This window comes from Ixodes scapularis, unplaced genomic scaffold, assembly GCF_016920785.2.
Source record: "Ixodes scapularis isolate PalLabHiFi unplaced genomic scaffold, ASM1692078v2 PGA_scaffold0__279_contigs__length_252992795, whole genome shotgun sequence".
Taxonomy (NCBI): Eukaryota; Metazoa; Arthropoda; class Arachnida; order Ixodida; family Ixodidae; genus Ixodes; species Ixodes scapularis.
The window spans coordinates 44,951,468-44,978,954 of NW_024609835.1; the positions used below are offsets into that span (position 1 = coordinate 44,951,468).

General features: G+C 50.6%; 1 protein-coding gene across 2 annotated transcripts in view; it reads right to left on the minus strand.

Annotated features, from left to right (window-relative positions):
• The window catches only part of LOC8038035 (DNA-directed RNA polymerases I, II, and III subunit RPABC3), a 109,369-nt gene continuing 81,882 nt past the window's right edge, over positions 1-27,487 (minus strand). For both annotated transcript variants that reach the window (XM_029986708.3, XM_040206939.1), the window contains one exon: positions 1-302. In XM_029986708.3, the coding sequence (XP_029842568.1) occupies positions 185-302 (118 nt within the window). In that variant the 3' untranslated portion in view covers positions 1-184. The remainder of the gene's footprint in view (positions 303-27,487) is intronic.

A 27,487-nucleotide genomic window follows, 5' to 3' on the forward strand; every position in this document is an offset into this window, starting at 1 on the left:
TGTGACTGACGCAAGGACTCGGTTTTAATTACAAAAAAGGCAGTGACTGTAAAGTCAATCGACAAAGATGAAAAGGGGCAAGGATTTGCCCCTTAAGACGGCCAATGAGGTGGGATCGATGATTGGTGCCGTGAATATGCGGAGTACACGTTGGTCGCTTGAGCTCTCCCCTAGAAGGCGCCGCTTAGAAGGCCAGCTTCTTCATGAGCAGGTAGACGTGGTTGTCTACCTCGAAGCCGTGCAGGTTGTTGGGGTCTCCCTGCAGGCGCATCAGCAGGCCTCCAAAAGACACGTACGCCGCCCTGCAATCGAGAAACGAAATGGGACATGATTCGTTTGCACCGACCGACCACATAAATGACGGTGGCGAGTGGCGACACGACAAAACCACGCACCGGTAAGAAAATTCTGTTCCGACGGAGATTTTTCCCAAGAGTGATGTCAACTTCGGTTCTCTCTCAAATGAGGGGTCAGTATTAAACATAATTTTATTAGAACACAAAACACAACGCATGTCTTCACCCGCTAGGTGTGCGCTGCGGCGCGCGCGAAATACATGATGCTCTAAGCCGGCAATCAGAGATCGACCCTACCATGAAATATCAGATAAGCCAAATGTACGGAAACTGCGGCGTAGTAATACGAGTTACAGCGCGGGTCCACTCAACATGACAAACGCGAAGCAAAAAAAGAAAAAGAATGTGGCGAAGAGATCGTTGTCTGGCGATAGGAGGAGCCACCATATCGGCAATACAGCTAGTGGTTGTAGTACGGAGCACACAACCAGCTAACCACACTGCCACACGGGGACAACTCGACGACTCCAAGATGCCCGGACACTTCCGACGACTCCAAGGGGAAAGCCATGCAAGCCTACTTACCCAGTTTTCTCCGCAAGAATCGAGCAGGACTAAGGGGGCAAGGTGACAATCCCATGTAACATAGGAGATGCGATCAGAAAGTCCCTAGACCGGTTTTGTAGCACGAAAAGAGAGGGCAGCACGGTGGTGAACGCGCAACCGTCGAAGGAAGGGAACTTCGTGCGACATTATGCCACAGGGCGTCGTTCTGTGAGCAGTTGGGGCTACTCTACACGAGTATGAGCACATCGACGACTTCACCATTGAATCCAACCAGAGCGAAGAGCGAACATTAATTCTGAGACAAACTCGGCAAATTCGGAACAGAGACATGAAAATTAATCGGCAGATTTTTGGCGAAGAAAGTCATGAGTCGTGCAATGTGTTTTGGGTGGTGCTTGCTTTCAAGATTGGCAGAACGTTACTGGAAGACGAAGAGACGCCGGGGAAAGCCAGCCCACCTCTCTTTGTGTTCCAGACCAGTGATGTTCTGCCGTTCATGAAGCACGAGTGCCACTCAAAACACCTCGCACGACTCATTGCTTTCTTCGAAATCGTCGATTTTCTCATCCACGTGGTCCCAAAAACTCGTGAAGCGCAGCTCCAATTGGTCATAGAACGACACCCTTTGGAACATTTAACGTCCCTAGATAACGCTATGCGAGGTACTGACAAGTCCTCCTCTCCCTCCCTCCTCCCCCCCCCCCCCCCCCCCCCCCCGCTCCTGTCGTCTGCTAGCGCGCGGTGCGCCATGTTCTGCCTAAATCTCCCAGAATGGCTGTGTTCGAAATCTCCAGAATTACTCCGGTGCGTCATGTCACGTGACAATCCAGATAGAACCACGCTGGACGCGGGTAGGTTTTCGAACGTCAAGGTGCCAAACCAGTACTCCAGAGCGAAGTCGAATCAAATCCGCCATGCTCTCCCGAACCGGAAACGGAACGAGAGCGTGTAGGCAAGTTCAATCGCTATCATTACTTGGCAAACCGTTAATCGAGGGGCTTCAGGCATAATGACAGATAAAGGTTTCCGCCTTCGACAGCCGCAAGCGCATCACCGTGCTGCCCTCTCGTTTCCCGCTTCAAAACAAATTTCGAAACTTCCGGATTGCATTTCATAAGTGAGTCTCAATTTCCACGAGGAAGCCATAAAACAATGTTTCGCGTTGTAGATGTAATGGTCCCTGACTGACATCAATATGGAACAAATCGTTTCCAATCTTGCAGCGTTCGAAGGGAAACCATCAGCTTTAAAGGAGTATAAACTGTTAGCAAAACGCAGGCGTGCCACTTTCCGCTTTCTAAGTTTGTGCAAGATAAGTTGACGATTGACAGCTATCCTGAAACTGCAAGGAATTCACTGTTTCATGGCCGATAAGATTTCACCGATGAAATACTGAAAATTCCTAGCATCTCTTCCGGCACAGCTTCGCGGCGGAAACAAGCACCCTTATGCGACAAGACATATGGAACACTTATAACCGCAGACTTCAGCTTTATAAAGTCATTAATTAAATCTCAGATGGTCGGTGCCAAAACACAAATAGTAAAACTTATTAGGCTTCGCAATAAATTGCAGAAAAATATTAACTAGGACCTAAACGTCTAACTATATAAACACTTAATGAGTTGCGCCACCTGTAAAACATTTAAAAAAAAAACTCGAGAAAAAAAAAAAAAAACGGTCAAAACGGAGCCGATACTGCGCGCGGCTTACGACCTGAGATTAGAGAGATTAAAAAAACAAAACAAAGCGGCGCTTGTAAACAGAGCCCACGGAACAATTCGAACAGAGGGGAAAGCGTTCGGCGAGTGGTGGACACCATTTGTCCTGGGGCACAAAGCTGGCAAAAGCGTCCCCAATTCGTTCCTTCCGCTCGCAAAAGCACGTCCACGCACGGGATTACACTTGCGCGCGGGAACTCGCTTCCCTAATTCTACCGAACATAAACCGCAGTCCCGCGCAACGACACAAGAGCGAGCGCGCAGAAGGGTCCTGCGACGCAAAGCCGGACAACTGACAGCGAGCCTTCTTCGATCGGCCGCGCGGTCGGTCGGTCGACTCCGGGACCCCCGCAGCGATCCCCACAAACAGGATTACGCGGCGCGCAGCTCGAGTGACGACCTCGTGAAGGTCGAAGCCAGCGAGCATGACTGATGCAGGTGTAGTCCACTCCACCTTGCGATGGACGGCAGCGAACGCTTACAGCCCCGTCCCAGCCAATCCCTTCCTGCAAACGTAGCACGTGACTCCTGTCACGTGACCAGACTTGTATGTCACGCGTTCCCCATATATGGTTACGTTTATCGGCAACCAAGTATAACGACAACCTAGTCAATTTTAATAGTAGGAACGAGTAACATATTTTCGGTACTTTTTGATGAAGTAGCGATCTTTGGTTGCTCTATTTTAATAACGTGTACACTGTCTGCATGTGACTGTCCATGTACACTGTCTGCATGTGGGCATTGGAAGAAAAAGAACTATAAGCGTACCCTAGCCCCGAGGCTCCTGTTCCGAATAACGATATGGACCCGTCTCTCTCGTTATACCGCGTTTCGGAACCCCACGAATGTCCTCGTGAACAAAATAAAAACAGAAAAAGGAAGCGATGCACGAGAAGAGCTTCCCATGAGCAGAAAACTGATACCGAGCGTCGTTCTGTTCCTTCGTAAGTTTACCGACTTTCCCGTATAAAATGGGTACGGGCCTTCCGGAGTTCGATGGTGGCTCAGTCGTGCGAACATTTCGGGCCACGCACGCAGACGATGTTGCAATCGCGTAAAGTATAGTGCGACTCAGCCGGCGATTCCAAACGGTAACTTAAAACGGAAAGTTCTTTTTCTTTTTTTCCGCGTTCAATATTAAGCAGATGCGCGCGAGTCGGTAGAGAACCAGCCAACACCGAGTCCCCCGAAACCACGTAGAGTTCTTCGGATGTTCCGACCGGAGACGAATTTCGCAAAAACTTCCCGGAACTCAATCGCAAGCATATACGCGCAAGTCGCGAGAAAATGACGTCGACGAACCACACCCTGCCGTCCCTAATCTCGGTGTTAATTAGTAAAGACGAAAGCGGTCACCAGTACCAATAAAAGAACTATAAAGCTAAACATGCGGACACCAATTCGAAACCAGCATGTTCCAAAGACACTTACCACAGAGACGAGCAATGACAACGCGACACCGTATAAGCGAAGGAACGGGAAGGAGGCGCGTTTCGGCTACCAACCGTGGCAGGAACGTAAGGAAGCGGTCAATTGTCACAAGCTCCATGCACTCATCACCTGTCATGGCGGCGACCGGATGAGCTGCCCACGAGCACCGGAGTGCGGTTACGCCGACGGCGGACGGCAGCGGCGGCGGCGGGCAGCCTGCTAGCACTAGCGTCTATAAACGAGAACAGGCAGGCGAGCACGGTCGAGTGGAGGGCCCCGAGTTATTTACTGCGGTTTCCTATACAAGCGACGGGAGCCGCAGCGCACACACACGAACGCGAGCGAAACAGCTGTGAGCGGGCGCAGCTGCGGGCAGCGCGATGCAGCCCGGCCGAGGTTTTTCACGGTCGCTTTCCATTCACGCGCCGAAGGTTCTTCCTTCGTTCTTTTTTTTTTTTTTTTTCTTCTCCGCTTCCGCCGCAGACCGACGAGTAAGTAAAAGCGCACTGACGAACGAGCGCAAATGGCAAACCCACCTGAGCGCAACTTGATAACGCCCTTTCCGACACCCGTGAACTTGTTCTCCAATTTTACACAAACCAGCCCATACGTTTCAACGCTTCACTATCGCCGCTGCCACCAGTCTATCCGTTCTCTGTGCCAGCACCTCAGGCCGACGTGTTTTGAGAGAGAGAGACCCGAAAACGGCATCCCACACAAAGCGTTTACTTAAGCTAGAGCCACAAAATGACACGGCGTTCATGGTTCCTCTTCGGCAGCTACAACGTGCTATAATTTCGGTTGAGTTCACGCACGGGCTCCATTCAATGCCGTCTCCACCGGCAGCCGTTCGAATCCCCCCCACGTCGAACCGTAACCCTACAACCACACCGCAAAGACAGACAGTGTGCAGACACTGCCTTAGACGTATTTCTTCCTTATATGAAGGACCTAACACATTGGTCATACAAACAGCAACCTGCGGACATTTTCGCTGCATATGAATGTATAAAGCAAAGAGTGTGTGCCTTGAACATGATGAGTCATGTTCGCAGATAATTATGTCCTCATGTCGGGAGTGGACACCGTGTCTCTTTTACGACGTACGAGCAGCTAGTGGGACTAAGGGCTTAGTATATAGCCACGCCCGATCGAGAGCCTCTTCTCATTGGAAATGAAAAGTCCACGAGGGAACAACTCGCTGGTGGGCTTATCGCGAGGAGAGCATAAAATGTTTTCCGCCCGACTGCAGTCGACTGCTGAACCGCTGAACGGACCTGTTGTTATCAGTCCGCCACAGTCGACTGCGCTTCAGATCCGCTTGTTCGCGCACTGCTACCACCGCTGTTGTCGAGAGCCTCGGCGACAAGGAACAAAAGGCTTCTTTCTTTTCTTTTTTTCGTTTTCTGGGCTGAGTCCGCAACGAATGCAGCATCCACGTCGCCGCGATTACGAAGTGCCATTGCAGCAGCGTACGCCTAAAATGATTTATTGACTAGACAGCGGCTATCTGAGGCGTTGGGGAGAGTGATGTGCTAAGACCCACACGCGTCCACGTCAATACGCTTGTTTACACCACGGGACGGACACGGAGGTCTATTCGATTTTCTGTTTCTGGAACATGTTACTGCGCTAAAATAACACATTAAAAAAAAAAAAAAAGTTGACGCAAACGTTTTTAGTTAAAACATTAAAAACGTGCCCAAAACGTCCGATTTCATCTAGAGTTAAAACCTACATTAAAAAAATAATGGGCCGAATTCGAGATGCAATCTCCATACCCTCCGTTGTGACACCTAATCTCACGCATCGTATAAGCTTGTTTCTTCAGAAGCGGTCATGGCAAAGATGGCAGTTTCGGCATCCGATCTCAAGAGAGCGAGAGGATGCCACGTCTGGCTGCCACTCGCTTCGCACAGTTAAACCTCGGTCGCGCCGTCGCGTAATCCTCGAAGTACACCATGGAAAGCTAAATTCCTTCAGTATAAACGATGTTATTAAAGCCGACGCCAACGATACGGCAATCATAATACGCACATACCAGAGTTCACTACTCAGAGACACTGACGGGAGGAGTTAAGTGACACCTGTTGAACACACGTGCGCCGAACTAAGAAGCCTTTTTCCCTGCTGTGCTCATAGAGCGTTCGATTACAAATTTGCTACGTGTCCCCCCGCACCGCTTACGTTCGACTCTCCACCCAGCCACCTGCTAAACTCTACGCATACACACACAAAAAAAGAAGCGAAATTTAAGCACGAGGGGAAATGTTTCCATCTGATTCAGACGTCCGGATGCGAGAAAGCCGCAATACTCCAATTAAATGAGCGCTGCGCGAACAAAACGTAAAGATAACACCAATAGCAAAAAGGGCACGATAACAATGACTGCGAGACGCGGAATTTACAGGAAACGGTAGAGAGAAATCAAACGCTTCACCGCTAAACAAAAAAAAAAAAAAAATGAAGATAGGTTAGAAGTTTCGAAAAGACAGGTGTCGTTCCCTCAAGGGAAGACATGTAGAGCAAATAATAGTCACGGAAGAGCTGGGCTTTAAAACGGGGACGCTATCCACGCGATTGTGAAGATTACAGCGCTTCCAGGACGATAGAGCACTAAGCATTGCGACGCCGATTTTTGAATATCTGAGAGAAAACATTTTTTCGCTAATCCCGAGTTTTATTCACGTATTCTTCGAAGATATTCTTATCGACCAACATAAGTCCTGCATTTTCTCCACCTCGCTAGAGTCGACCGCCCTTGGCCCTCATTTCTCGTCATTCTTCTGCGCTCGGCTGGTTTGCGTGGACTGAGAACGCCAGAGGGCAAGGGTGACTGCACAGCCCATTCGAATGTAAGACTGCTTGGGTGCCGCAGTCCTCCGAGCACAATCGGTGACTCCAGGGAGCAACGACTAAATTGACCTCAGAAAGAGACTTCAGAACCTGTCTTACGCGACACTCGCCTTAAATTGGAGCACGTCAGTGCTCGCATGTCGGTTCCAGCGGACAAAGGTACAATAAAAGGTGTTTGACACCTTGGTTTCCTTTCTTGGAAAACGAAAGTACTATTGCGTTCAATTTAAGATGAAATAGTCATTCAGTCTTTTTTTTTTTGTGGGGGTGGGGGTGGGGGTGGGGGTGGGGGTGGGGGGGGGGGGAGGGGGTTGGTTAGAACCAATGAAATGCAAAGCTGGGGTATATACTTCGGACTCAGTCTAATTCAGAGACAACAGGACTTAAAACCCCCAACGCAAAAAAAAAAAAAAAAAGAGGCCGGATTTAGTGTTTCAGGGTATATTGATCGCGATAGGACTTGCATCCAGAGTATGGAAGCATTGTCCCTACCATACAAAACAACACTTGAATTACACAAGGTGAGTTCGGGTTTCAAAGTCAAACAGCTGCAGCTAAACGAGAAAACAAAATTCAAATTACTTCAAACTAACATGCCGCAGGGCGGAATGACAAATAAAAATATTAAACTCAATGAACGCTCTTGAATTGTAAAAAAAACCCAATTCACAACGCACCTTCATACATACCTAACTTCAGAATACGGCAAAATATGAACGCGTTAATTATTCCAACTTTTCATAAGTGGTAACTCGCTTCTTATCCGCGTTCTTATACACAGAAATCGCCAAATCAGCACAAAGGGCCGAAAATTTGTTTTTATACTCCTACAAGCAGTAGCTTAAATACAGCCGCACTTTTCTCCTTATCCGAGCGGAGCGTGTAAACGTCGGGTGCTTCAAGGTCGCGTTCTCCATTAACGCGAGTCTTTATTCTACGACCAGTTTCTCCCGTAATGACCGCGCAGCGAAAACCACAACGGCGATCCAACAGCGACGCTAACTGCTTCAGCCGGGCGAGCTTCGTCCCGCATTACAGAAACAACGAGCTTCGTCCGGTAGCCTTCGCCACGCTTCATCCGGACCGTGAAAGGAGCAGAGTAGAATAACAGAGTCAAGCCTATCGGAGATGAGGATCGCTCGGAAAAGAACGTGAGGCCGAGAAATGACAACGAAAGTTTCCACCCGGAAGCAGCGGTTCGTCGTAGCGCGCCGGTCGTCCGGACGCAACTGCGATTCAGAATAGAGTGATCAATAAACTCGAAAAAGGTGGCCTCTCTATTTGTTTCTCTATCTTTCTCTCTTTTTTTTAGGCGGCCGCTCGTTGAGACAAGGTCACTGCGAAATGTCAGACAACCTACTTCTTCCAGCCACTGACTACATGACCCAATTTCAAGGCGGAATTAGTACGGAGCCATGGTACCGGTGAAATGTTCTTCCTCTCGCCAGTGTGACACGTTGATTCGACGGAACAAATTATGAAAATGACGTAAAACATCTCATTAATGGTAATACGAATTCAAAACTACAAACCAACACCCAATGGAGCCGCTCTCTCTCTCCTCTTCCGCAGAGTGAACAGGTTGCGCGAGAGCGGACGAGAACCTTCCAGAAAGAACGGCCGTGACCTTTATCCGGAACCAAAGATACGAAGGAAATAAAACGGCTGCGGGCTGCAGGGCGCTCATCTCTCGAGGCTAAACCGACTGTCGCGAGGTATCCTTAACCGCAAACCCGATGACAACCACGCCATCTGGAACACAACGTCGTGAGCAAGAAAACAAAAACAAAAACAAGAGCGACGTATCTCGGAACCGATGGGCTGACAGCGGCACGGCCCGGTGGCGCAGCATACGGTAGCTGTATACGCGTTCGACCCCCCGCACGACACCCACCGTGGCTTGTCCGGTGCACTTTTTCCGGACAGGATCGGAGTACGCGCTACTGCGCACCGGGGGGGAGGCCCACCGGTGTCCCACCGGCCGCGGACATCGGGACAGCCGGACAACGGGAAACGCAGACGACCCGGCCGGCGGGGGCAGCGGCTGCCACGACGCGGGGGGCACCTCGGCACACGTACGGAACAGGCTGTCACCTGATTCCAGGGCGATGGGAGGCGACCGCGGCGTTCCGGACGTCAGCTGAGCCGGCTGCGGCGGCGGCACCGGGGGAGGCCTCCCCGCTATCTACGCATCGCAACTTTCTCGCCACCGCCGGTCAGTGCGGCGGCCGGAGACGGCGCAGCGCCGCCGGAGGGACCGATCGAAGCGCGCCATCGTCAAGGTGATGCGCAATGCCGCCAGTCGGCGCCACGCGCCCTTGGACCGCATCCCAGAGGAGCAGCCCCTCCGCGTGCGCGCAACTGGCCGTCAGCGTCATGACAGTGGCCCGGAATTTCTCGAGAGCGACGATCCTATCGCGGAGGGCCTCCGCTGTTGGCACGGCATCTGCTCGCACAAATGCGCGAGAAGACCTTGACTCGCCGTTCTTGTGATCAGCTGAGATTAGAAGGATTTCAGATCGATCGCGAGCCGTTCTTTTCGACGAAAATTTGGACGGAGGTGCGCTTGATGCGTGAGGACTGCTGAACAATACTCCGGGACAAGCGTCTCTTTGCGTAGTTCCTCCTTATTGGTGCTGACACTCGAACAGCTTCGCGACAATTCACTCTATAAGAGAACCTCGTGTGCAGAGGTCGTGATTACGTCGAGTATCAAGGTCACGAAGGAGCCTATAAATACGACAGGGCTGTGTTAGCAAATGAACATTTACGAGAAAACGAGCTTCCGCTACAATGTATGGTTTTAATTGGCAAATCCCCGTAACACTTGTTAGAGCTGACGGGAAAACTAGCAGTCTTCGTTTCGGACTACTTTTCCGCCTCGCTTTTCTGCATCCTTCGAAATTCTGTAGACACGAGAGTAACGTACATGAATCTATACGACACACCGTGAGAAAGTATTGGTAATAATTACTAAAGTCACCAGGCCTAGTGCAGACCCCCACTCTCATATTCTAGAACACAGCTTGCGGTCACTGTCCCAGTCAAGACATCATTTCTTTCTAAGGAAATCCGAACACCCGCGAAGCAGCTCCATCTGGACTTCATATGTACACTGCGCGACACAGTTGGCAGAAACACACATAAACGGCATTTTCGCACTTCCTTCAAGCAAGGTATTGACGAACGCCAAAGTCTACCACCCAAGTTATGAACAGAACGAGCACTTTTGTTCCACGCTATCAGTTGAGAAGGTCGCTTTTCAAGTCTAAAAGAAACCCACGAATAATCGGGCGATCTCTTGATTGTGCAAACTATGTCGCGACCCTCGTGAAAGTGTAATTTTCCGAGTAAATGCATCTTCAGTCTAAAGACGTAACTGAAAGAAGCAAGTCAAACCGTGCCGACAAGGGTGCTTCCCTGACGCGCCCGGGAGCGTTGTGTGAAGCCCCCCAACGAAAGGAAACGTCCCAGGGCCCTCAGTCGTTTTTCTACGTTCAGCAGCAGCAGCCGCCTACAGATGAAATCGTAGGAAAGAGGCCCAGCGGTGAAAGCGGCAAATGACGAACCTCCGAGGCAAGCGGGGAGAAAAACCCCGCGCAGCTCTTCTCCAAACAGCTCATAGGCTCGTCGCAAGGAAAAACTCTTTGAGGCGGAGCGAAGCAAGTGTCATGCAAGACCCAACAAAGGAACAGCAACAGTGCCAGATGCCAACGCAACAGCACGACGTCACGTGCGTCGGTGTTTCGAGTATGACTTCCTGAAACGAACGTCTGATGCAACTTAAGTCGACGCCGATGTCGAAAGACGCGGCATTTAGCGTTTCGAAACCTCGCGGCTTTCAGAGAGGTAAAACGAAGGGAACGCGGAGCTTAACGAGTCTGCCTCCGGGGCTCATCGGCGAATTCCGGTCCCTCGCAGCACCCACCACGCTGCGTCTTAGCGGCGTAGGAAGTGAATCCTGCGCGGAATTTTGTAAACAATTTCACAAACGACGTCTCGAAATCCACGAGAGAGGTTTCGAGACTGTTGTTCGATAGGTAGTCCAAACCGGAACCGAAATACCACCCATGATAAGGACTTCACAAAGAAGTGCTGACTGTAGTCGTATGTATTTTACCCTCACGTTCAGTGGTCATGTAATTTGGCAACTTATTACATATTAAAAAAAGCGTAGAAAAACAACAAAGAAAGGCCCCTTTGCATTTGTTAGAAAGAACAAAACACGAAGGCAAATATAAACTGAACCCGCGATACCATCCATTTGAAAATTTCCTACTCACTACGTCAGCGATTCCCACACCGTGTCAGGCAATAATAATATCAATTATTGTCACTAAGCGACGTCCTTCGCAAATTCCCGCGTAAATCTCAAACAATGCCTATCGATAGAAACAAAATGGAACCCTTCCCCACACTGCATAACTGCTATCACTCCTCCCCATCCGTGCAATGAAAGCACGCCACAAACTTTTCCATGTTTACGCACATGCGACGCTTTATAGATTCTGCTCGAGGGGCAGAAGCTACCGTAACCAAACGGCAACTATTTCGGTTTACCGCAGCTACCCGTGCAAAAACGGGCCGGGCGAATATTTCAACGGCGAACGGAAAGGGAACATGGAATTGCCTCGTGAAGTAGGGGCGATTTATATTCCTCCGCGTCGCTCGCTCATCCGAGTGTGCGACCCTAACGGAGTGACTGGCAAGATATCTACCGGATGAATCGTTCTCGAATATCGCGAGATTCGGAAGCAGCGAGCGATCGAGGTCCAACGATGCGGAATGCGCCGACACGCGCGTCGAGCCCCCGATGCCTCTCGATGGATCACGGCTCGTGGCTGTGGAAACGGAGGACGCAACGAGTGCGCGGACGTGTAAACGCAGAGAACCGCGCATCGTCTTGGCTGCCCGCCAGGGCGTCTTCGGGCGAAAAGAAGACTGCGGCCGGCGGCGTCGGCAGTGGCGCACTGCGGACGAACAATGGAACGAAAGTATTTTTGGAACGGACGCAGGGGACCCGTGCAGTCCGCGACGCCGAATAGAAGCTGCGTCGTCGTCGTCGTCGTCGTCGCCGAGGAGACGCTCACTCCCTCGCTCGCTCTCCGCCTGCAAGACCCATTAACAGTGCAGCGCTGCGATCTGCCCAGAGTCGCCACAACGACTCTCGGTCAAGGTGTTATTATACGCGCGATAACGGGCCGAGTTGCGGTGTTCCTGCTAAAAACACTGTTTAATTTACCACCATGTCGCGATACCTACGGACAAATATTATGTCTACTAATGCCTAGACTTCGAATAATGTACTAAAAAATAAATAACTAATCGCGCATCTACGCTGAAGCCGGCTCGGGTGAGAAAGGGAGCCTGCTATCCTCGAGCCTGCTGCTGCTGAGTTTACGCTTCACGCACTCATCTATCAGCGGCGAAAGCCGTACGATAGCTCACACGTCGCAGATCCCTCTTGAATTAAACTGAAGGTCCCCGAATCTCTGCTTTCTCAAGAGACCATTGTGAAAATTTGCGGTTCGGCAGTTAGAGAGCGTCTGGTAGACGACGCGCAAACGCGAGACTAGTGCAGGCACAAGCAGGTCGCGATGGTAGAATACTCCTGGGGAGCGGGAACACGGCCAGAAGCGCAGTTTTCTATCTGAGACATCCGACTCGGAGAAATAGGAAAGTCGGCCGAAGTTGCACTCGAGTCGAGGGTACGAGATCACCGAATGAGCTCGGGAAATTAGGAACCACAGAAGCGCAAGGGCCGTTCTTTCCACCTTTAACATAAATAGAGGCTTCAGCGTATAAGCGACAGTGTATAACTTGTGTTGCTACCGAAGTTCGTAACCGCCGACCACGAAGTCTATTTAGAGCCACCAAATAGGCTACATTTCTTCGGTCACAACTCTTCGGACATATTGGCGCTTAAAATCATCGTTGAAATCATCAAGAAACGCTTTCCCCTACTCCAGAATTGTTTAAACAGCCCGCGACAAAGCGAAGCGCTATAACCTCAGGTTCTCGACTCCGTGTGCAAGCCTGAGGAAGTGGGGAACTATCGCCAACTGCCCCAGCTTTGCACCGACCACCTAAATGACGGCTCCCGGAAGATAATCACGGAATGAAGTGCCGACACTTTAAATGCCTTTTCACACACAGAGCACAGCGGCAGAACGTAGCGCCGCTAGTTTACGCTGTAGAAAATAGCGCTGACCTTGCTTGACAGCGCCTCAAACGCAACTTATTCCGTGGCTCTAAAAGCGCAATGCAGAGTGCTACTACTACGCCTGCCAAAGTATTTGCGACAAAAAAAAAAAAAAAAAAAAAAAAACAGACAAGAAAGGCGCGTGCTTGAACAGCGTATGTGGTTTTCGCGGAAGCATGCAACCGCCAGTTTTCTCTGGGTCACGTAGCCGCAACCGCCGCCGTCGAGTCGCCCGACACGACGTTGCGTGCGACTCGCTGTCTTCGCCGAGTTGCTACAAATAGAATGGGCCTTCTTTAACCCCCTTCTTCTTCGTCGAACCGAGTTACGAGGAATTAGTGAGCCGAGAACGCGCGTTCCGCGTTCTTGACTGCTTGCTTCAAAAACGCAGAAACACGAAAAAAAAAAAAAGTTTAATCGCGCAGGAGCGCCTGGAGTGACGCGGGAGTCACATCCAGGTTCTGCCTGCATGTGCGTTCACGCCTGCCGTTATACACCATGAGATCGGGAGCGCCTACTAATCCCAGCAACCCGCGGAGGGAGCTCGGTAAATGACGAGGCTGAAAGGAAGTTCAGACCTTAAGACAAACAGCCTACGCTGTAACACCGGGCATCGCGTAAGCACGCGAAGCGTCGCGCTTAGTGCCACGATGCGGACGGTATTTGTATTATTTTTTGTCTAAGCATACTTTCAGCGTCGTTATTCACCCAACTTCTTCGTAGACCTCAGCGATTGGCTCCTCAAAGTGCTATGAGAAAAAGTAGACGCCCAAGATTTCTCAGAGTGTGCTATCGTGAACACTATGAGCGTCACCTTAAATTACCGAAACCGCGTTTTTTTTTTTTTTTTTTTTATCCGTTTTGGTTTAAATTAGAGCTGACATTTTAATACCGTATTCACACAATCAAAAAGGTACGTTTAAAGGGGTACTTCGGTGATTTTGTATATACCCCAAATAGCTGCAATTTCGGAATCGCCGGCCTTTACTTTTTCAGGTAAGCTATTTAGTATCGCGAAATTTATTTAGTATCGAGACTGCATAATAGTTATTGTGAAATGGGCGAGTGAAAATGACGTCAAAACAAACATTCAAATATACCCGCGCTTGTCAGTAACGTTGCGTCAGGGGAAGGCAGGCTTGGAGTTCGAGCGGGCGGTCCAAAATTCACTATACCGAGCATTTGTTTCGTGCAGCTGCGCGGGTGCTAAAGCGAGCTTCTATAGCAATCGTTTGACACCATGAAGCTTGATAATCCATTACATTCCATAGCGTTCATTTGACACCACGAAGCTTCACATCCAAGACACCATGAAACTGCTTGTAGTAAGTTGGGAACAAAGTCTATGGCCCAAAGAGTGAATCCCTGTTTTCCCCTGACGTCCCTTTTTCATAGTTGCCGGTAGAGACTTTCACTTTGAAAAACACGGTGAGGACCAAAATTGCAAATCCAATACCTTTGCGAAAAAATAGGTATTTTTGCCCAGTACTCAGGGTTACCATCTCAGGGATATTTGTTTGTTTGTGTGTCTAACAAATTTTCAGGCAAATACAGGACTATAAAGACAAGCCCGGAGTACCCCTCCGAGCAAGGGACCTGTATGGTCGGTGGCGAATCAGGTTGCGTTCCTCCGCGCGCGGCATGTGCTCGCGACTCAACAGGGCCACAGAACTATCTGCAGACTCCATCATGTTCCAAGCTTATTTGCTTCATACATACGGATCTTTCCAACACGTCTGCGGAGAGTGTTTCTACGACCAAAGCGGCGAGACCGCCATACAAGGAAGCAACCCGCCTGAGATAAGAGTCTGCACACTGTCTTTCGTACGACGTATTAGCAGCATGGCCGCGGCTTTAGGGAGCGGTTAATTGCGATAGTAAAACTCTTCCTCGCAACGTCACGGCGGCATTCAAGGCGGCGTTGACCCGCGCCCTGCCGAGAGATGGCGGCACATACTCCGTAATTCTCGCATCGCAGGTCGGCTTCATCCACCGAGCAGAGGGCGATCTCGTCGTTTATTTAGCGTCCGCTCGAGCCGAGGAGGATGCGAGGGAATGTTTACAGCGCGCGTTATTCCATAAGTCGCGGCCGCTTTACGACCCTCTCGATCTATTCCGCTTCACCCTTACGACGGGGACCGCACGCACGCAGGACGTTACGAGCCACCGCAAGCCAATCCAACGCCGTGTGAGCGTCGCGTGACATTCGGGAAGGGCGGAGCGACGCGCTGGACGTACGGTCACGTAGTAGGTTCGCAGCGTTGGATTGGAGCAGGTGACTCGTACCGTGCGTATACGGTCCGTCGTGCGGTGACACGGAGGGAGTACAGCGGCGGATTGCCGAAGGTTGAAGCGGTGGGCCGACCGAGCGAATCGAGCGCCGCTGCATCGACCGCTTTTCTTCGCGCGCCCGACTCATCGAGCACACACCGTGGTATACCTTCGGTGCATAGCAGGGATGAGACGTTTTCGTTCCTTATTTCCGTTATTCGGGGCTTTGCGCTGCTATACGTGGATGTCGTCGAACATCGCTCCACCAGTTAGCTGGATTTAGGGAGTACCGACTTCGTGTAATCTACCGAGAAAGGGTTCATCCTCCGTGCGACTGAGTGCGAAGAGGATGACTGCGAGGGTATCAAAGAGGTTTTTAAAAAGATCACCATGATTTAACGTTGGCACCGGCGAGAGCGCTGTTTCGTCCTTCTCAACTCGCTCGGTAAAGCTAATCTCAGAGCGACTCCACAAAGATCCATTGACGCGACACCATTTCTGAAGCTAACAAGTGCGGGATCGGTGCTTCGTAACAAAAAGTGTCCTAGTCGGACCTGAGGACTGGGGGAAGAGGAATGGGGAGATCGCAGTTGGCAAACAATAATACGTAAAAATTGCATATAAAAACGCGCAAAAAAAAAAACAAAAAAACACCCGCCCTTAATAGCCACTGGAAACTCTTAGACCGCAGGAATAAGATATTGTTTCTTCTTTTTTTTTTTTAAATTTTTGTATCGCAGTGAAAACGTTTTTATTTAGTGAGTGTTTTAGGTCCACTAAAACGCCCGATCAACGCAGTGAGAAACACGTACCCAAAATCGCCTCATGGCTCCTTTGTAAGTAGATACCTTGAATCCCTTTGATGACCGGTCATTTGTCGACGAAAAAGACAACTCAAAAGCTCTAAGGTCACACAGCTGTGGTGGAGCGTTCGATCGAACAGCTTGGAATTTCTGGTCAATTTATTGTTGCGTAAACCTTCTCCACCTAAGGGACTTCCCCTAATATCATTACATGTAAGTTTGAAGAACATAAAGGGTCACCAGCCGTGCCACTAAAATTCGTGCGGTCAACTCGCCGGTCGCAGGGCTCGCTCTATCCCCGGGACTAATTGGATGACGTCCACAGGGCTCGAAAAATCTATCCTGTGACATATTAAAAAAAAAAAAAAAATACATAAAAGGAGCGAGGAGTCTTAAAGCGCCCGGCCTTGACACGTGACAGGTCCGAGAGCCAGTCTCGAGTGCCGACACGACAGTCGGCCGGCTCGTCCCGACAGTCAACGCGGACTCCTGTCAAAAATAACCGATGAAGGGGACGCCTCGTGGCCCGGAACTCGGCAGACATCAAAACGGGGCCCGCATTCCTCGAGTCGGTGTCCCGCCGTCAGGAAGAGGAGACAGCAAAGAAGACGGAAGACGGGCGGCCGGTAACGGGGCCGACCGCACTAATTTGGGGACCTCGCCGCGAACGAGGACAACAGGCGTGCACGACGTTCTATACGCGCTGGCATGCAGGAATGGGCGGGTCTTCCCTCGCTGACGCTCGCATTCCTCGTCGTGTGCACCTGCCAACGTCAGGCGGTAGCTCGGATGCGCAATGGCCCGGTCCTTCGAGAGCGAAGAACACAGATTCAAGTCCGGCGGCAGAGTCGAAGCAGCTTTTTGGCGATCAGAGCGACCTGCTGCGGTGGCACTTGTTCACAAAGTTGCGTTTTTGAGACAGGTTGCCGTCTTAGGCAGCGTGCTTCTGCTACTAAGTCACGAATTGACAAAAATAAAAAGAAATCAGTACCGTGCGTGGGACAACCAGAACAGGCATAGATTAATGAAGATGACACCAACGCCCGTTAAACAAGAGTATGATCCTGCACGTGGTTAGTTTCTGTAGATTACATGTTTTGAAGCCTGTTGAAGCCCAAAATCATCATGCCGAGGTAAGAACCAGACAAAGATCGAGGGATATGGACACACGCATTAGCCATTACAATAGACCCTTTCGGAAATTCAGTGCCATCTAGTGGCTCGTATTGCAGTTTAGGTTTTGCAATACCAATGGCGGTAATGAACTTGTATTTTATCGGGCACCGCCACTTTCGCAAGTCAACGGCAGGCGAGGAATTGCTCAATGTGTAGTTATTTCTTGATCACTTTCAGTTCGATATTGACAAAGAACCTGCAGTGAGAACAAAGCTCCAACCGACACAGAATTAAATTCGATACACCGAACGGCTTTAAAGCCGATTAATTAGAAATGAACACTTACGTAGCTCTTGTGTTCATTCCTACGTCGCATCGCACTAACCGCCGAATGTACAGGCCTCACATAATCCGCTTAGGAGCATCTTCAACTTCTTCCTTTATCAGTCACTAGAAAGCCGCCATTGGTATGGCACAGATGCCGTTCCACAGATGATGATAGCGATCAAAGTGGCCAGTCTGAATTTCGGAGAGGGTCTATTGGTTTGTTTCGAAAAGTATGGACAACTGCTTAGTTGTTTGCTTTTGGGATGCAGAGGTCTACCATAATCGGGCTTTGCTCAACTTCTAGCATATTAAACGTTAAATAAAGGGGGTGAATGAAATATTTAACAGAACGGAGCAGTTAGCCTAAGGTCGTGTCTGTGTCAGGCTGCATTGACGAGGGAGAAAGAAAGCGGGAAGGTAGCGGGAAGGTAGCACGGGAGAAAGCGAATTCGACGGCTCGATATCCTTAGTTTTCCCCCCTCCAGCATGTGTCATGAAACTACAAAGAACCCGTAAGGGATCTCTGCACTTTCGGGCAACTCTCAGGAAGAGAAAAGTGAGTCTCGAACTCGTGCTATGGTTTCAGATATTAGTATTTCTCAACGTAACACCTTTTAGGACGTAACGCTGTAATACGGCGTTAACTCGAATGGCTATGGGTGCGAACACTCTGCTTATGAATTATTAAGAGGAGGCACCAAATCCCCAGGATTGCTTTTGACGAAACAGAGTCGACTGGTAGTCACAGCTAACAGTGATCAGCTAAAAGGAAGGCCGAGCCAAGTTCACGCGTTCAGCATCCGCATTCTGAAGGGTTGCACCAATTATTCTGTCCTTCGTAAATCCCGTATGCCCAGTCATTAAGATAAGAACAAGGTTTTCAAACCAAACATAACGAACAATCTTTAAAAAAACTGTAGTAAAAAGTCAAACGTTAGAAATTTAAAATACACGATGAAGGAAAGTAGACATTCCGAATCCTTTTTCTTTTTTTCCTTTTATTCCAGCTTTTCTTTAGTGTCTTAAGATCCTAATCAAACTTCGCATTCCACTGGACACAACAACGCGCCTCTTCGGGCGCTTTTGAAGCAAGTGACGTTCTTCGATGTCATCAGCTCGTGTGATCAGCCCGCTGTGCCCGTCGGCGACTTCGAGATGGGCAGGTCCTCTTCGAGCTAGGCTCCAAAGGACCGGCACGTGAATTCACTTCAGGTTGCCGAAAGAGACGTCGCTGTTCCTGGACGCAAGTCACGGCTGCAACGGCGGCAACAGCACAGGACGCGGCAGCACAGCAACAACAGGAGGTTCTTCGCAACCACCGCCAGGCTGTCCACATCCCCGGCGAAGGCACGGCGGCGACACCACGCCACTGCTGCCCGTGACGCAGAACAGGAGCCGTCGGTCAACCGGATACGGAGAAGGGGGCTTTGCTTGCCGCTACGCCGCCGCCCGCAGCTTCCTTCGATCGTGTTACACCACGGCGGCGCGTTGCGAAGGAGACCCTCGGCCGAGAGGACGTGTCGAAGTCGTCGGTCACAAAGTGGTGTGTACCGTGGGTTAACATGGGGTACACCGTCATGGGGTATAAACTGCAAGCTATGTGGAGTTTTGAAACAAAGGAAGAACAACCCCCAGAAACTATATCCGTGCGGTCTGATGATGACGCGCGTGAAATTGTATTCGATCTTTTAGCAACCGCGTACGCAACCGCCTTGCGAACGCGGTTCAACAGCGAGTGTAAAAACGGCGTTACCGCTCATTCACACTGGAAGCGGATCTGCGTTCGCAAAGCGGTTGCGAACGCGGTTGCGAACGCGGTTGTATAAAGATCCGAGCACAATTGCACGCGCACTCGATGACATCAAGTGCGCGTGCAATGGTACTGGAACTTTATATAACCGCGTTCGCAACCACTTTGCGAACGCGGATCCGCTTCCAGTGTGAATGAAGTGGCAAGGTGCCCCGCTCCCTTTGGACAGATGCAAAAAGGCCTGAAAAGAGTATATAAATGGCCCTGAGAAGACGTGGCATCTATAGCGTTCTAAGGGAGTGCACTTGTCTTGCACACCAGCACTGTTCTTGAACACTTCTGATTAGCCGCATCCTAGAAAAAGAATGAACTCGCAACGTGACGGAAAATTATTGGCGGCTCGATGCTGTTGTCTTTCACTTTTATGACACAGCGACTCGGCGCCTCAAAACACCCCCGTACCTTTCGATAAGCAAATAAATGCTACATAAAGGAATGAGGTTACTATATGCTGCACAGCCATACGCACAACTCCGACTGTGACAAGGTTCTTCGGGGCAACCAGAGCTCAACTGCGAACTTGGCGAAAGTGGGCCAACCTACGCTGTGGAACTTCGTAACGCCTCAGTTACAGAACAAAAATACACAGGCGGCAAAAGAACCGATTTCAGCAATAACCGATCAGGCGAGCGTTTCGTGCACTCGAACCCTTTGCAGGCTTACTTCTTTCCCTGAAATCACACTCAATTTCCATCTATTGTTATATAAAAAAGAACTAATAACCCGTGAGATTTACTCAGCTGGTAAAAATAATAGGCGAACAGTTAGAATGGATATTACAATAACTAAAATATTATTCAGAGGATCAAACAAGGCAGCCAAACTCGTTTTCCTCTATGAGAACTTCTGTCAGGCTAGAGCAGCTGCGCGAGTAACGGATCGCGCGCGATAAATTTAGGAGTATCAATTAAAAAGGGCGGTCGTCGGACATTACATGCGAACCGAAATGAACTAGTGTTCCTTCCCTTAGCAACTGAACCAAACTTAGAGAAATAACTCTCGTGGAGTTGTATGATATACCTGGCTGCGGCCACGAAAAATATTAACATTACATAACTAATAAATCGAGCAAACTTCATACAGAAAACAAGTAGGTTCACAAGGCGACGTATCCAGGCAATAGCATTAGTTCAACAATAACGTAAAAAGCTAAAAATTGTTAAAAAAATCAACCGAGTTTTAGCGTTTAAGGGCAGATTAGACAACCTGATCCACGCCCTCTCACGCCTGCGCATTGTTTACAATGACAGCCCCCAACAGATTATGAAATCCGACTTCATTCACCATATGATTTATGACCCACATTCTTCTAGGTCTGCTTCCAGTGGGTGTATGCCAAATTATACGGATCAATTCACGTCACGAGAGCTTGCTGAAGGTTGACCAATGAAAGATAGAGGTTAGCCTGGACGCCTGTCCTAGTCAGAATACAAGAAAGCTCGACGTCACACTGGACAGACGTACACTTATTCCGTAAGGTTTCTAACGAAACGGGCCCCAGAAAACTACGAATCGTGAACGGAACCCGGTACCAGTCGGAGTGCCTGTCATGACCTATGACTCGAAACCCTCTCTAATGTCTTACTCTGTCTTTTAGGTACAACCTAGCAAGTTTCGGACTCTTCATGGCGGAAAGGCTGCGGCTACCTGCCGCTGAAATATTCCCCGTCGAACTTCACAGAATATGCCAGCCCGAAGTTTGAGCAAAAAGATTGATTCGCTGCTCCCTCATCGAAATCGAGAACGCTCACGTGACCGAGTTACTATGCTAAAGGGGAAACTTCCCATGGCAGTGTAGAAGCGAGCTGTGCTTGTCTAAAGCTTGGATCGAAGCACATTTTTACTAATTTGAACAACATTGAGGGGAAACCGTAGCCTGCAATACACTTACACGAAAAGTTGTTAGCGGGTAGGGTAAACCGCGCGACACAGCGAGTGCGAACACGGCATCGCATTTTAGTCCGACAGGGCCCTGACTTAGTTTTGCCACTCCAATATGCGCCCAGGACGAGCGCTTTTCACCACCCAACTCGTTTTAGCGATAGCCTTCCAAATTTAAGAAAAGAAGAAAAGAAGAAAAAAAAAACAAAAAACGACGACGATTGCTTGTTAGTGTTAACCATATCACGCTCTGTCAACTCCAGATACAGAAAGCCGTATCGCTGAATGTTATACGTCAACAGCTGATGATAGCCAACAGGGGTCAATCATTGGGCACGACGTCATCGTTCGGCCGGAACTCGTACCCAATCAGTCAGAACGCGAATCCCATGCCGAACGCTGAACAATCATTCGTGCCCGATAGGTGACCGGCGCTAGCTCCCCAGTAGGAGACGCACTACTTTCTTAACCTAGGTGGTGTTGGCTCTGTATGTGCTTTGCTACAGGAGATCGGAAGGGAAATTTCCGAAGAGAAGGGGGCCTCCCCACGCCAACTGCGGCGTGGCGCCCGATACCTCCGACACTGCAGATATCTCCAAGCCGTGGTCAGGTCTTTATTGGCAGGCACAGCCGGCGGCGGAGTAGCACCCTCCGAACGCGCATCACTCGCACGATCGCGCACGGATTTCCACTCACGGCCGAACACATCCACGTGAAGCGGCGAGTGTTCCGGTCGGTCGGTCGGGGAAGAAACAAAGGAAGGCGGAGGAGGAGAGCGGGCGCGGACGCCTTGCATTCCAGATAATGCATTTACAGCCATCGCTACGTCACATTGTAAATGCAACACTGGAACGAAGCCACCCGCGCGCTGAGCCAGGATAAACTTTCGTCCGGTCCTGCTCGTGGGCCGTTTCGGCACTCGCCAACGAGCGGCTCGGAGAGAGTCTTTGGTCGCTCCCAACGGGCAACGAGACGGCTCTTCTCTTTTCCCGCCCCGACACAGTTCCGTCGGCACCACACACAGGCTAGCGCACAGTTCCGCAGCCGTCGTTCGTTGCCGTCGCCGAGAGCAGGGTTGGGGCGCAAGCGGGGAGCAGACTGGGAGGTTAGGAGAAAAAAAAAAAAAACAGAACGAGGGAGCGTGCAGGTTGGTGTGGAGACGCATTTCCGGCGCGAGCAAGATGTCTCCGAACTTCTTCGGGCCGCCCGGTAAAAAGCAGGTGTGCAGCCCGCCGCGAGCGGGTGCGAAGCGGTAGGCTGCAAGAGGAGCTGTGTGAGTCGCGGGCTTCGAGCAGGTGAGTGCGTAGCCCGAGTGCTAGGGCCGACGCTGAGTGAATCAGTAACAAAACTTAAGAAGAAACTAATATTTTGAGCGCAGACTATCTCGTGTAGTGACGAGGTCGTGTCGTTATTCGCGCCTCCTGTCATTTCATTTCTCAATTCGCCCTTTTTTGTCCTAGACATTTCCTTACATGTAAGCGTTGAAATGTTTCCCTCAAAGGAAGGACGTTACTGGTCCAAGGTAAGCGCCAAACCACCTCAATCGAGCAAGACATGACATGCAAACTGCACTGAGGCTCGAACGCTCGACGCGGTGGAAGCCAGGTACGATGCCACGGAGAAAGAAAGCCAAGCCGCAACGATTAGGAACGTATTCCACACCACAAAGAGGGCGAGCCTCTAGCCCAACGCTGCACAAAGTTATTGCAAAGGTTCAAACGGTAAAGGGATCAACAAATACCCCTGTTTTACGGGCACTCGATACACCTGCAGGGCGAACTCTCTAAAGTCGGCGAACCAGCGCACGCCGACGGGCACGCGCACAATCGAGCACGCAAGCTAATTCTCCTATTATTGAATGACTACGTTCTTGAGGTCTTCTAAGGTTTACAATGCCCCTGTTTCAAGGGAACGTTACAGGTGTTCAGAACTCCTTTAAAGAAATGGCAAACCAGCACACGTCGATTGGCGCGCGCAGAATAGAGATCGCAAGTTGATTCGCCGATTCTTTAAGGAAGTTGTTCTGAAAGCAAGGCCCTCGTAAGTGTCCACAAAACAAGGGTATAAGAAGCACCCGGCCACCGTCGCATTCGAAAGCATTCCGCGTGTAAGCGGGAAGGGTCAACTCCGCAAACCAGACAGCCAGTAGTGCATACAGGCGAGACGAATGCGGGGTGAGGCGTCGCAACTCACAAACCGAATTTCGTCTTCCACCAGCAATAGGAACGAAAAAAAAAAAAAAAAGAAGCAGGAGCACGTTAAACGGAGAGCACACGGACGGACGATCGGAGTAGCTCGACGCTTTCCACAACACGCACGAGGAGCACAACACACACACGAGCACGCGCACACACCACACGCAGGGCGTAACCGATCGACGAGCGCTAGTGGGAAACGGAAGACGTCACCGGCGAAGCACCCGAGACCGCTACTAGAACTTTTTCACGCGCGACTTGAGGGCTGGCGGAAGCCCGCCGGCCACAACACGCCGCGGAGAACCGAGAGAAGAGCCCCACGGCGGCGCCGGCGGCGGCGTCGTCCGACTCACGGCGAGCAGAGAAGCGCGCGCCACAAACGCCAAAGAGCGGGGTCGCCTTACGCGCCCCCCGGGCGAGCGAGTCGAGGAGGAGGGCCCGGGGTCTTCCTCCCCTTCCCGTCTCTCTCCCCTCTCGGGCCAGAACTCCTCTCCCCGGGAAAGATGGGCCCGAAACGACGCCCCAAAAGAGCCCTGCGGCACGGCGGCGGAGAATAAAATGGCCAATGGGGAATATAAGCAAATCAGGAAAAAAACAAAGAGAGAGAAAGAGAAAGCGACAATTTTTTAGCTTTGCTTCCGCCCGTACATCGAAAAGAAGGTAATAAAAAAAAATGAAAAAAAAAATAGAGGCGCGTGTCTCGCCGCGGAAGCACTTGACATGCACGGCATGGCCGGCGGTCCGCTGCACGGGTGGTTCCGGACGGCAGGACCCGCAGGCTTGGCTTTCCTCCTCGCAGGCCCCGCCCTCTTTTTCCTTTTCAACCCTTTCCTCGATCTCGCTCTAGATGGAAACAATCCCTTTAAATGATGATCCGAATAAATCTAGGCAAAAAGAAGAAAGGAAATAGTTTGGGTGCAGGCTGCAACGCAGTAATGCGGGGGAAGGGGCTGAGAAATAGAGGCGAGAAGGAAAAGGCGGGGAAACGACGGCGTGTTTTGGGGAGGGGTGGAGCAGCGGAAGCAAGGCCCATACGGTCCGAGATAAAAAAAGATCGAACGGGCGAGACCTTAATTAGGCCGTAATAGGCGCGTCGCGTAATGGGAGACGGTACGCGGCCGCGTAAGCGCTCGTTCATGCGATCGCCCCCGCCAGAGATCGCTGCTGCCTTTACGACGCTATTTGCGGCAATCGCGTCCGAGCAAGAAAATAGCTTAGGAACGACAAGCGCCAACCGACCCGCACACAACGTGGAGGCTACTACCGCCACTTAGAACAGGTGTGAGCGGTGCCGAAAAAACGACCCCCGACTATTATCCTCAAACGTAAAAAAAAAAAAAAAAAAAAAAAAAAAAAGAGTCTGTGTTTTGATGTGTATATATATTTATTGTCTTCGAAACCAAACCCATTTCCTGTTTCTTCAACGGGAATACTAGGAACGAACCCGGAAATTCCAAACACTTACTAAAAAAAAAAAAAAAAAAAGAAAGTCGGCCGGTGATTTTTTTTTACTCATCACGACAAGCAACTCGACAACTATCATAGAGGCCCAAGCGGCGGAGAACGAAGATGCTCCCAATCCCGATACCTGCAACAATTATTTACGACGGAAAAGGAAACCGAGCGTTATGAAAAACACAGTCTTCACATCACGCCAGGAACGACAAAAAACTTTTCTCTCTCTCTTTTTCTCTCCCGTAGCGACATTACGGACCCGTCCGGGCCGCCGAAGAAACGCCTCTACTCTTCCCCTAATTTCCACAAACAGGACCCCCTCCCCTATTGCTCTTACAACAAACGGGCCAAGACGACGCGAGCGCGAGTCGGCCGCCCTTGCCAGTAACGCGAGCAACCGGGGGACCCTCTTCACTTGGCTTCCGTCCTGAAGCTCCCGCGTCCGCGTGCGCGCGCACACAAACACCGACGAGCGCCCCGCAACCCATCCGGAGTCTATTTCCGAGTCGCGTGCTTTACAGCCTCGCAACGACGCCCGGCATTTCCCGGCCCGTTAGAGCTGCTCGCGGACGAGTATCTTGGTCCCGTCTCTTCCGACGAGCCAGCAACACACAAACAATCTAGAGCGCGGAAGAAGGAAAAAAAAAGAAATAAAGCTTCCCGGCTGACAAGGAGACGAATGGCGGGTCGACCGCTAGCTACTTCTCGAGCTCCGACGACCAAAGTCAGCGCGATGACCGTCCCGCAACCAAAGCGTTGCGCCTCGTGAAACCGGGCGCCCTCCAAAAAAGAGTTGCGGCTTCGCCGACGGCCCTCTACAACGAAGCGCCGTTGTCCCCGACGGACGAGTTGGTGCGGAGCACCATTTCTCATTCCTCACGACGTCAGCTGCCTCCGCGCTGCTGCTGTGACAAAGGCCGTTAGCGACTTGGGGGTTCCCCGGCGCCGTAACAAAGCCCCGGCTATTGCAAGACGGAATTCAATGTTAGCGGTCCAGTACGAGAAAGCGATGCTTCATCGGTGGTTGATGCAGAACCGCTAGCGTGAGCTACGAGACCACGGAAAGGTTTAAACGCCAACGAAGAAGAGGACAGTGCCGCGCGTATTATATACAAGAGCAGAGAGGAATCCCATTCTAGTATCTCTTATGCATAACATGGCAATTCATCGGGTAATTATTTCGCCCCACTTCTTTTTTCAGATCATAACTTTTTTTTTTTTTTTTTTTTTTTTTTTTTTAACGGGGCATCTAACGCTCGACAGTTTTCATGATTCCCCACGGACGATGGAAGTTTCCGGTACAATTTTCGCGCGACTCATAACTATTTTCTGTCCCACATCACCACCGCCCGCCCCACGCGTTTCGGGTAACGCAGAACGCCCAAAGCATACCGTAAAAATATGTACGACGATAGCAACGCGAAAAACAAACAAACAAACAAAGCAGCGATCGAAATCAAGTTTTCGACGTGGATTCCGGCGACACGGCCAAGATAATCACGGCAACCGTCATTAGAGTAATGGGCGTTAACGAGCACGGCGCCCCGATGCGTCGCTCTGCTTCTTGGGCCGACGCAGCGACCCGCTCGCCGTAAGCGTTCTCGTCACCTAGGGGACGGCATGAACACCGCGCCGCAGAGCCCGCCACTACACCGCTGCAGCGTCCGCCGAAATCGATGGCCAAGCGTCACACGATCGTCGCAACTGGCCACCCGAAACGCGGGTCGGGGCGCCGGAGAGAACGAAACACCCGTGCGTGCGAAAGAAAGAGAGGGGGGTCCGAAAAGACGTCTCCAATTTGAACCCCTTCCCGGGTATCTACCTCGCAATGCCGTCCACAATTTGTCTTTCTCGGTAACATTTGGCGGAGAGCAGCGCAGTCTACACTTGCCTAAGGCATCGTGCAATCTAAGACTATAGGAAAACCGAGAAATGAAGCGTAATCAATGGACCGTTTAGGCTTGAAACGGATTGAGCGTAAGCGTTTCTGCGACACGGCCCAGATACAATGACAAAAAAAAAAACGCATAGTTTATAACTAACTAAAACAGAAGTCGTGGAAACAAGACGCGGTCGACAGGAAAACAGGAAGCAAAATAATAACAAAAAAAAACTTCAAATGTCTAAGAACTAAAGTTTCTTTTTTTAGTTAGGCTTTGAATTATATGCATAGAATGATTCGAATATCGGGGGCAGCGGGGAAGTCAATTTCCGTCGGGGTCATGGCTGACAAGCCTGGCACGCGTCGCCTACCAAAAAAATAAATAATTTAATAAAAAAAATACCCACGCAAGGACAGTAATGCCAATAAAGCTAATTATCCCGGATTTCCTTTCATGAAGACGAATGCACGCAGTCCCAATATTGACCTCGACAGTCCGCCGGACCAGGTCGAGTGCCGGAGGCACCAAGAGGGGTTCGCCCACCGAAAGCGGGTTTTCCTGCACTGCAAGTCTCACAGTGGGGAAGCCCACCTCGCGGAAGATGAGCGCGCGCTAGATCGCGTAGCAGACACGCGCGAAGCGTTGTTCATTGTGGATGACGTTTAAATAA